At 43.3% G+C, this 11,549-nt stretch overlaps 2 protein-coding genes across 2 annotated transcripts; one reads left to right on the forward strand and one right to left on the reverse strand.

Annotated features, from left to right (window-relative positions):
• Positions 1 to 1,313: 1,313 nt before the first annotated feature.
• RNF113A (ring finger protein 113A) lies at positions 1,314 to 2,555 on the reverse strand. The gene has a single exon (XM_063083648.1). It carries the CDS (start codon positions 2,401 to 2,403, stop codon positions 1,366 to 1,368), a length of 1,038 nt encoding a protein of 345 aa, XP_062939718.1. The 5' UTR covers positions 2,404 to 2,555; the 3' UTR covers positions 1,314 to 1,365.
• A 17-nt stretch (positions 2,556 to 2,572) lies between these two features.
• Positions 2,573 to 5,854, forward strand: NDUFA1 (NADH:ubiquinone oxidoreductase subunit A1). The gene is made up of 3 exons (XM_063083649.1): positions 2,573 to 2,793; positions 3,673 to 3,762; positions 5,706 to 5,854. Exons 1-3 carry the CDS (start codon positions 2,692 to 2,694, stop codon positions 5,724 to 5,726), a joined length of 213 nt encoding a protein of 70 aa, XP_062939719.1. The 5' UTR covers positions 2,573 to 2,691; the 3' UTR covers positions 5,727 to 5,854.
• The last annotated feature ends 5,695 nt before the right edge of the window (positions 5,855 to 11,549 follow it).

Below are 11,549 nucleotides of genomic sequence, written 5' to 3' on the forward strand. Positions count from 1 at the left end.
AGAGTAGAACTGTGGCTACTAGAGGAGGGAAAGGGGAGGGGAGAGGGAGGATAGTGAGAGGTTGGTTAATGGACACAAAATTACAGCTAGATAGGAAAAATAAGTTCTATTTATGTACAGTTGAGCTAGGCATCTATAATTAACATTAGTTTACTGCATGTTATCAAATGGCTAGAAGATAGGCGATTGAATGTCCTCATTACAAAGACATGATTAAGTTTTGTAATGATGAATGTGCTAATTCCCCTGATTTGATCATCACTCCTTGTACACATGTATTGAAATTCAACTCTGTACTTCACAAATATGTATAATCAATGTTTCAATTGAAAAAAAAGAATTATCTTTTTAAAATTCAAATCTGGTCATCTCATTTTCCTTCTTAAACCCTTTGATGGCATCCCTTTGCCTTTTGGATAAAGTCCAAAGTCCTTAACATTACTTGCAAGGTGTCTGCTCTTTGGCCCTGTCTACCTTGTCATTTTCCTTCGGCCATGATGGCTTTGAGTTCTTAGCTGAAGCCAATCTCCCTTTTTAAACCTCTCTGGGATTATTTATTAAGTGCTTATTATATGCCAAGCACTAGGCTAGTCACTGAGGAGTTCACAAGCTAGTTGGAAAGACAGGTGCATCAACTAACTTTAGTAGAGCATGATGTTTTATTACAGTATGTAAGAACACGGATAAGTTTCAGACAGTGGATTATAAAACATTAGGTTTATGCCCTCTGCACGTTCACAAGTTCAGTCTAGAACTGCCATGTATAATATAGTGGCCACTAGCCACATTTCAAGCACTCAACAGCCACATGAGGCTACTGTCTATCACATTGGATAGCACAGCATAGACCATTCCCATCATCCACGGAAGGGGGCGTTACCTTTAGTTGCTTCAAAGAAAGCAAGGGCCATTTCCTATACACCCACCCTATGGTGCCAGCTACCAGTTCCCAACTCACTCCCCCTCCCCCCCCTCCCCCTGGTGTATTTTGAAGTAGTACAGGCTCCCAAGGGAGATAATGCATGAAAGTACTTCGTAAACTATTAAGTGACACAGAAATATGACCTAATAAATAGGTTCAATACTTGCTTTAATTACAGCTTTGGTTATTTCAAGCAAATTCTAGCTCTTTTCTCGAATTTCTCACCCCCACTAATTTATGCCAAAGGGTTTTGAAAAGACACACAGATGAAGTATTTATCCCAGGGCTAAAAATCCAGATTATACCTACCTTAAAATTTTTAATCCAGGACCCTACTTCACCACCCGCCTTCTCTGTCACTTTCCCTAAAAATGAAGGACACGAAGTAAGATTTCCCCCAAAAAACAAAATATTTATTTTGAGATTTGAGAATTATGGGAAACCTAAGTAATGGGAATCGGACCCTCATCGGGGTCTTCTGGGGAATCGGAAGCACCACCCTCTGCTGCAGCTCGATGCTTCTCCAGTTTAGCAATCAATTCTTTCGCTGGATTGAAGACGCCATTGGTCTGCTGGTCACAGACATAGCAGCGCGGGGTGGTGCGGAAATGCTGCAGGGCGCAGCTCTCACAGAAATAATGCCTGCACTTGGTGACAACTGGGTTTTGGAAGGTCTGGCGACAGATGAAACACTTGAATGGTATTTCCTCATCATCGCTTCCCACTTCATAGTTTTCGTCCTCATAGACACCGTAGCGACCCTCATCAAGCTCACGTTCGATCTGCCACCCATGCTTGTAATCTGAACGGTCATGGAGGAATTTGCAGCTGTCTCCGAAGCCGCAGAAGCCAGTCTCCTTGTAGTCCTTACAGATGTCGGGCTGGTAATCCCAGCGCACGGTGGCACGTAGATGCTCGGGCGCTCGGATGGGGCCCTTTCTCACCATCCCGGAAGAGGCATTGCCCATAGACGTATCCTTGGGTTTCATGTATTTCTGATAGTTATTGATTCCCCGATAGATCTTGTCATCCTCCTTGCCCCTCAGCTCCTCCTGGATCTTCTGGCTGCGCTCAAAGATGGCTTGTGCGTCACGCTCCTTCTCTGTGTCTAGTTCGTAGACAGCTGTCGCCCCCATGTCCTCCGGCCCTACGGGTTTTGCTGAGCGGGTGGACTTGTAGACCACGCCGATACTCTCGGGCTCGTTCTTCCCCACTTCCTCCTCCTCGCTGCTTAAGTCACCGTAAGCCGCCTTTTGTTTACTGCTGCCACGGGTCTTCTGTATCATTGGATTGTGGGTCGCCCGCTTCTTCTCCGGTCGAACCACAGTGCTGCCTTCGTCACTACTGCTGCTGCTTTCTCCGGGCTCTGGGTCGCAGATCGGGCGCTTTCTGCGGCCTGCAGCTCCTTTCCGCCCAGGCTTTTTGAAGAGAAAGGTGCACACCTGGTCTGCTGTCTTTCCTGGGGAAAGTTGCTCTGCCATTTTAAAGTCCCAAGCTCCAAAACGGGTGCGGTGTGCTGGCTCGCGCGGGGCCTCTTCACGTCACTTTTTTTTCTCGGCCGCGAGCGTCAGCAAAAGCGGATGATGAAAGAGCATTGCGAGAGCGAGAGCGCCACTCTTGAGCCCTGGCGGACTCCGTCGCTTTCCCCGGAGACGGAGGTGGTGCCGCCCCGCTGGCGGGTTGCCGCGGAGCTTACAGGGAAGGGTGCCGGAGTCGGTCACCTTTCAGGGGCCTAGAAGTAGGGCTTTGGCCTAGGTAATCGTGCCGAGATGTGGTTCGAGATTCTCCCTGGACTCGCCGCCATGGGCGTGTGCTTGCTCATCCCAGGAGTGACCACTGCGTACATCCACAGGTTCACTAACGGGGGCAAGGTAAAGCGGCTTCCCCGGCCCAGGGGTTGGCTTCACGGACTGGCGTTCCGAAAAGGGCAGAGGTGGGGGTAGGGAGGCCGTTAGGATGCAGAGCCTCTTTCTCCGAGGTGGGGAATACGAAGGTCTGCTCTCCCCTTTCTTTGTGTTGCCTAAAAGCGGAGGCTTGCGGAATGAAGCCCCCCGACGGAAACCACACCCTGCTGTAGCGAGAAAGAGCTAGTTTCTCGGTGAAGAGTGGGACATAGGGCAGAGTAGCGATTCCGCGGCTGGAAAAACAGATCAGAAGAGGTCGGTCCAAACTCTTAGAAAAGGAGAGAGGCGGCATTCTTGCCCACAGTCTTTCCGACCTCTGATCTCCTTTCTTGCTTGATCTTGGTTTTTAATTTCTCACATCCACATCTGTGTAGCTTCTCGGTCTTTACTTCTTCCCTACCCTTGATTAGGTTTTCCCTTGACCCTTTTATTCCCCACTTTCTCTTTCAAGTCTTTAGGAATTTATTGCAAGATCCTGTTTTTCACATCAGAGTTTTTCATTTTCTTCTCTTTCCAGTCCTGAAGGACTCTAGAGTACAGTCAAAAGTATACATTTATTTGCTTTTTGGTTTGTGATTGTTCTTCACATGTGATCTACCTTTGTTTCTTAGGGTCCCAAAAGGCAACAACTAGACGTTTCTTTAAAAAAAAAGGAAGAAAGAAAAAAAACTAATGATATTGGTTAAAATAGAAAGTGTAAGAAGTCACAGTTACCAACTTAATCCTAAACTTCAGTGGTCCAGTTTTATTTAGGAATTTTGGTCTTGTATTGTTAAAAGTTCTAATATCCATCTGTTGAGTCACTTATCTTTATAAACTTCAATAATAATTGTCTTTTATTTGAAGGAAAAAAGGGTTGCCCATTTTCCATATCAGTGGAGTTTGATGGAAAGAGATAGGCGCATCTCTGGAGTTAATCGTTACTACGTGTCAAAGGTAAGATGGTACTGATGCTAGCCGTCTGCGAGAGTTGAGGCGGGTTCTGGTAGTGCCCTGCCAAGGGTCTTACAGTGCTAATTTAATTTGCATTTTCTTGTCTACTAGTGAGGTCGAGCAGCCTTTTACATATTTTATAAGCTTTTGTATTTCTTATTCTGTGGATTGTTTGCCTATATCCTTTTCCTGTTCTATTGTCTGTCTTTTTAATTTGTAGTTCTTTATATATTCTGGATTATAATTTTTGTAAATTTTATACGCAGGGTCTTCAAAAAGTTCATGGAAGGATTTCATATTGTCTTTTAAATCTGTTTTCCCCTGAACTTTTTGAAGTATTCCGCACATATGGCAAATATTTTTCCCAGTCTGCTGTTTGTCTTTTTCACATTATGATGTTTTTCATCAGACACTTTTTAATTTTGATGTTCAATTTATCATGTTTTATCATTCTGGATTCTGGGTTTTATGTCTTCCTTACAAAGGCTTTTCCTACCCAAGAGTATAAAAATCTTTTCTTACGATTTCTCCAAATACTGTTACAGTTTTTTTTTTCTTTTCCTTTTTTTACATTTAGTTATTTGGTTCATCTACAGGTCATTTGTGGGTATAATGTGAAGTGAATATTTAGCTTTACTTTTTTCCAGCTGGTAGCCAGTTGTCAAAATTATCGATTTATCGAACAGTCCATTTTTATTTGAAATACCATTCTATGAAACTAAATTTCCACGTGTACATGGGCCTGTTTCACGGATGTGCTCTTCTGTACTCTATTGGTCTGCTGAGTTCTGCACCAATACCTCATTTAAAGAATTACTGTAATTTTTTAATTGATTGAATCATATGAAATTGCTGTTTTTGTAAGTCAAAAATGGCTAAGTAGTAGCATTTTCATATGGCTTAACCTAATAGTATGTTTTTATATCTTGTAGAAGTAGTTCATCCTCATAATTCTTTTAAAAAGTTTTAGTTTCTTTTTAATGTTTTCTCCTTGCTCATTTATTCTTCAGCAAACCTAGGTAAATATTATTTCCATCTTATAAATGAGAAAACAGAGGGTCAGAGTAATACTATTGGGACTCAACCTAGGTGATCTGCCTCTCAGTTTAGCACTATCTGAGAATAGAATCTAATGAACATGATAGATGTCTACTTATCAGAGCCATGTTTCTCAAAGTATGGTCCAAGAATAACCATCAGAATCTTCTGGCATTTCTAAGCAGGTAGCTCCTAGGAATATGTAATTTTACTTCTCTCAAGGTGATTCTTCCTTCAATAGTAGACAGAATACCTGGGCTGTGTTATTTTAATACTTGGGAGAAATGTCATCAGTGGTTAATCTTTTAATTTATAGCTTCTGAGGTGTTTGGTTTTGAACTGAGTAAGATACAGTGGGTCTTTTGAATAATAGTTTAGTACTTACAGGGCAAGGGTTCTGGAGTTGGAGTCCCTGTACTTAAATTCTGGCTCTGCTACTTCCTTACCAACTTCAGGAGATTACTTTTAGCTTTCATTTCCTCATCTGTTTAAAAAACAAACAAAAAAACAAAAAACATGGGATGAGGATAATAGTATCCATCTCATGTTGGCTGTTATTTTATAAAACAGATTTTACCTTATTGTCCTCTAACTCACTGAGGGTGCTTTGTATAAGGATCCAGGTGGTAAATAGCTGCTTGGCTTTAGTTCTGATTGGGGTGGAGGAAAGGTCTTTTCATATAAAGCGATATGTTTGCTGCTGTCAGAAAATAAAAATTTGAAATCATTATAGGTTATTCTTTAGTGATTATAATATTCAGTCCAGTGTATTGTCACAGTAAGGGAAATGTGGGATATGAAAGTGCTTTCTTTAAAAACAGAAAATGCCATTTAGTGACACTGGAAATAAAAGTACATCTTTGATGGGAACAGAATTCTCACATTCTCCTTTTTAAACTGTTTTTCAGGGTTTGGAGAACATCGATTAAGAAAGCATTTTCATGATTGATGAAAAATAACTCAGTTATGGTCATCTACTCCTGCTAGAAGATTATTATGTAGCATGCAGTGTGTTATGTAGTGCTTAATAAAAATAAAATGGAAAAGAAAAATCAAAGGCATTTCTTTTTTTTCAATATATTACATAAGATCAAGCAATCTACCCAGTATAGCCTTATCATTTAAAAAACACTAGAAGGCAACAGAGACTTGTAAAATTATGGACATAATGTACACCAAGAACCTATCTCTGTGCCTAGCCCCTAATACTTAATAAATGGCAGTTGCTACCATTGCAGTAGATATTAATATATTAAAAAACATTGTTTCTTCAGAGATTGGTAGGAGAATACAGAAAAAAAATATTTTTTTCTTAGTTCTTTTTCTGGGTGGATCCTGCAGTGTTTAAAATTCTTCCGGTTAAGACACTTTTAAAACAGATTGCACCTTCAACTTTTATGCATTCTGTATGGTATCTAACACATAGTTTATGCTTAAAGCATTGATTTTTGTTTTAGTATGGAGCAGCAAAGCAATCATTTGGTTTGTTGAAATGAGAATGTACTGACCACTTGAAATAAAGAGCTGCATGTTCAACATTAAAGGTAGCTAAATGTGAAGATCTGAAAAGGTGTAACTACTGTAAAGATGGTGATACTCCATGTGTATACAGCAATACCACAGATGACATCAGGACCATCAGGTGAGAATGCTAAATTGTTTTTCATTTTGATCTTTTATCCAACTTAACATCTGATCGGATGATGACCTTAAACACACCTGCACTGTGTGATTTCCATTGACCTTATTTTACAGGGTAGGGCTTACAGAAGGAAGGAAGTAGCATTCACACTTAAGAGTAATAGTTTTTTAATAAAAGAAAAAAACAAGAAAAAAAAAGAGTAATAGTCTAGATTGTGCCACCCTGTGATAGGGAGGCAGTGACCTTTTCCTGTTCAAGAAAGCCATCATCATGATTACAAACTTAATACAACCTCTAGCCATTATTTAGTGCTTCACAGGCCTCATTTAATTGCTATGAGAACTATTCGTGGAAAGGAAGAAAGAGGGCAGGTAGTACAGATAGAGAGTTGTGGGTATAGAAGACTTATTGACAACATTACTACTGTGCCTCAGATCGGAGTATGGCACAGCCCTGTCCTTTAGGAGCTCACAGTGGGAGTGACAGACAACTACATGAGAGTGCTGTGACAAGTTTGTAGAAGGTATGGTGGGAGAATAGAGGTGGGACTCAACCCAGCCTTGGGTTGTGGGGAAAGGAAAGGCTTAGGGTAAGTTTCCAGGCGACGTCTACACTAAGCCAAGTCTCGAAGGTTGGGCAGTGTTTACAAGACAGCTGGGGGGAGGACATTCCAAGCAGAGGGAACAGCATGAGGGTGGGGACACGAGCCAAGCAGTTCTGAAGAACTAGAGCAAAGAGTGCAAGGCAGGGAGTAGAGAGAGGGACCATAGAGGCTGGCAGGGCTCAGAACGTGAAGAGCCTTGTATGTCTCCTTCAGGGTGTTGGCATTTCTCCCAAGGGCAATTGGGAGCCTATGCCTGGTGGGCAGGAAGCGAGAGAGTGATGTGGTGACTTATATACATCTGTCTGGCTGCTCTGCGTAGGGTGAATTTAAAGCAGTGGTTTTCAGCCTGGTGGGTTTGTGCCCCCCCACCCTTGCCCCCCACCCCCCACTGCCCGGGCACTTTCAGAATGTCTGGAAACATTTTTCCTTGTCACAATGTGGGGAGTTTGGAAGGGGAGGTATTGCTGACATCCAGTGGGTCGAAGCCAGAATGCTTCTAAACATCTGACAATGCATGGGGCAAAGTTTCCAGTAGCCCAAAGTGTCAATAGTGCCAAGGTTGAGAAACCCTGAAAACAGTAGCAGGGTCTCCATTCTCCATTAAGGAACACACAAGAAGTGTTCTTTTAAAAAATTCCTACTTATTCTGGAATATATGGGAACAATTGCCCTTTTTCCTCTCTGTCCTGGTTCTTTTTTCATTAAAGTTCTTATCTCCCTTGGCTCATCTGTAAACTTGAACTTTATCCTTTCCTGGAGGTATTTGTTTTTCCAAGGACAGATCCCAACTTACTCTCCATGATGTGCCTCAGGTTGAGAAGGCTCAGAACAAAATGTTTCTTTTCCAAACAGAGGATGTGAGATGTGGAGAAACAATGTTGGAAGTACCTTCACATCAGATGGCTCCACCACCTGAAGGTTGTGTGACCTTCAGTAGGTCACATCACTGATCTGAACCTCAGCTTTCCCATTTCTCAAGTGAGGATAGTATGTACTTTGCATAGGTCCCTGGGTATCTGAGATGCTCTCATGAAATCATATATGTGAAGCAGTTTGCAAGTGTACAGCCCTTGCACGTGTAAGGGACCATTGCTGCACTGTGAGCACCCTTTAACTGCTCTGCAGCCCAACCCCAAACCCTGCAAAGGCACTTACACAAATGTGATGTTGGGGGAACCCTCAGGTTGGGTCTTTGGTTCCCTGTTAGAGTGGTCACAGTTAGGGAATCTCAAAGCACTGTAAACAAAAACAACAGACGGTAGGAATGTAAATGAGGAGACTAATTGTTCTGAAGGTGTTTTCTGAAAGCAGAAATGAAAATGCAGTTTAATGCTATTGTGAGAACTGAGTGCCTGGTTAACCCTCTCAGCTCTTGCCCCTTGCTCTGTTCTAAGGGAAGGTGGTAAGTGAATGGGGTGGAAGCTGGCCATCATCACCAGGACGCTTCTAGATGAGGGTAAGGGATAGGGGGTGAGAGAGTTAAACATCTCTTGGTTTCCAAGATTCTATATCATTCTGATACTTTTGAGACCTGAGAACTCAAATTATTCTACTGTACTTTTGTGAGAGACAAGACATATGGGACAATTATAGGGTTTTTTCTGTACCAGACATATAGATGTGGATTTTAGATATCAAAAGAGACTGGCATTCAGCTTATTGATTTTGGTCTGTGAGTGCTTGTGTAACGCTCCCCTTACCCACCTCATCCACACCCTCCTGACCAAATATTTCATCTCTGAGGTTTGCATACTCTGGAATATTCTTTTGGGGTGTATTCCTTTGCTTTCCAAGGGAAGCTGAAGCAGACCGTTGCAGCCTACAGCACACTATGCCTGGGGTTGAGAAGGTTCTTATAACCTTCACATTTTGATGCATTTTTGATAAAAGACAGAGGGAAGGAGATTCCTGTAAAGAATAAATCCTGTCCTATGTTTGTATAACCTTTAATTGTTAAGGGTTTCTTTGGCGTATTTGTGTACCCTTTGTGTCTTATGCTGTTGGCTTTAATATACATTCCCCCATCCCCAAAGGCTCTTCTGCAATGAAGATCCAAATAATTGCTTTTGTGATTTCCACAAATCTTGGTTCAGGATTAGAGACACAATTGTTCTTCTAAGAGCATCACATATCTCACTTGTATAAACCCAGTAACTGTTGCTTTATTAATTTGAACACATCTTGTATCATCTGTTGTTTTGTTTCTTGGTAGGTACCTTCCTCAGTTCCAGAAAACATGGAGAAATCAATTATTATATCTGGGTTAGAGAGTGGTCAGGTAATAAAATTTGAAAACAAGTATGTAATTTTGATTATGACTGCAAATAACTATAATCCCAAAGGTAATAGAAAGAAGGTAGGGAAAACACTGGAGAACACTGAACATTACTGTCCCAAGAAAACACAAGTATTTCCCATATGCTTAAGAGTTTCTTTGGTATATCGTGCCTATCCCCTTGTGTGCCACCTGCAACATGGCTGGGGAGTGTTTGTCTCATTCAGCAGATAGATTTTCCTTCTAAGCCTGGTATACTTTGTTTCTATAGGCCAGATGGTCAGGTCTGTAGGCAACCCTGGAGTTTTCATCCAGTGCCAATAAGAGCAGCCCACTGTAGTTATGACTCTGGATATGAAGGCATCACCATCAATAATACAGCCAGTGAGGTACTCATGCTCAAGGGTGGCTGGAATGTTCTGAGAGGTCTTTGTGACATTAGGACTGTCAGGGTTCTGACCACCTGTGGCTTTTACTGTTGGAGCATGGGCCTCAGCATAAAGTGACATCACTCAGCCACACCTGCTTAGAACCAGCCCAAATACGAAGTATTTTACTGTCCCCTGCTTTGACTTGCTAGTTATCTTCTCATGTGAGTATGCTTTAATCTTCCCAAGTAGATTGTAAGTGCATTGAGGGTGGAAACCTTGTATTAGTCAGGTTTACTTCACAGTTCCTGCTGCCTGTGCACTTTACAAGGATTTAATTTTTTTTGGTGGCTGGCCATTTGCGGGATCCGAACCCTTGATCTTGGTGTTATAAGGCTGTGCTCTAACTAACTGAGCTAACTGGCCAGCCACTTCACAGGTATTTAAAAGGTATGAACTGACCTGAGTTCATTTGACAAGAATGATAGGTTTTGAACATAACCAGTGCCATTTTGGGCAAGGCCAAGCACAAAATAGCCACCAGCCCCTGTCCCCTTTTCCTTATGAGAAGCCTCGTGACTTCTGCGAAATAGAAACCCTTTTGGCTTCCACATAGGTGCAATTTTCCACCCCAGTTGCATCAGCCAGGTGGAGCTTACGCACTAGCGTAATTCTCCCCCCCTTGATTGCATCAGCCAGCCCTGGTGCCCTACAGCCTATATAAGCTCTCCCACCCCCAACGCCTGGTGCTGCTCTCCTCTTTGAGGGCAGCCCCTGCTGCTGCTCTCCATTTTGAGTGCAGCCCGGCAGATTCATTTTCTCTAATAAAGCTTGATCGGTACCTGGGGTTTTGGTTCATTTTCTTTCAAAGAGAATGTCAGCATTTAGCCTGGGCTCCATAGCTGAGAGCCATCAGCCTTGCTAGGCATAGGTGGAAGAGAGGAAAGAGGAGGAAGAGGACAGAATAAGGACATAAATAATAGAAGGGGGGAGATAGGGTGAACATGAGAGTAAAGGGGGAGGAGAGGGAAGAAATGGAATGAAAATGACTGAAGGGGCAACAGGTGGGAAAGAATATAATTCAAGGCCCAGGGTGTGGGGTCCCAAAGAGAGGGCCCACGACTTTAGCTCCATCCCCTCTTCTTGTGTGCTGATGTAGATCACCCCTGCCTAGGGGTCTCTCCCTCCCCCACCGGATTTTCCTCATTTGAAGAAGCAGCTAAGAGAGTTGGGACCTGCAAGGGTCTCTCCAAAGCAGTTCTTTCTAGTGAGCACAATATCCTTTACACAAATTCCCCCCACTCCCCACAGGAGCGGCAAGTGAGGCACCGATGGCACTCGGTCTGTCCAGCCTTAGGCAGCCTTGGGAAGCCCAGGTGAGCAGGGCAGGGCCGCATATTCACCATGGCCTGGCCTGCTGTCAGCTTGGGCAGCTTCCCTCAGAATGGTCTGGAAGGGCTCCACACTCTCTCAGGCAAACGTAGGCCACGGTCCAGGCCAGGAACAGGGGCCTGGGGAGGACGGGTGCCCTGACGCTTCAGGAGCTTCCCAGCCAGCCCAGTCCATCTCCTTCCTGAGAAAGGAGGGGCTGAGCTAGGAGAGCTTCCAGCCAGCTCCTCCTCCTCTGCCCCACCTGTTGCTTTGCATCCCATGAATTTGTCACCCCTTGTCCCCTGGTGATGGAGCTGCCAAAGATTACTCAAAGCCCATCTCTTCTGAGCAGTGAGAAGCCCCGAAAAGGGGTTAATCTCCCAGAACCCTCAAGAGAGAGGCATTCCTTTCATTTGGGAAATTAACCATGAATTGGGGTTCTCTTCCCACATTTATTCTCCAGACCAGGAAGTCCCAGGAAGAGAACATAGG

Source organism: Cynocephalus volans, chromosome X (genome assembly GCF_027409185.1).
Source record: "Cynocephalus volans isolate mCynVol1 chromosome X, mCynVol1.pri, whole genome shotgun sequence".
Lineage (NCBI taxonomy): Eukaryota > Metazoa > Chordata > Mammalia > Dermoptera > Cynocephalidae > Cynocephalus > Cynocephalus volans.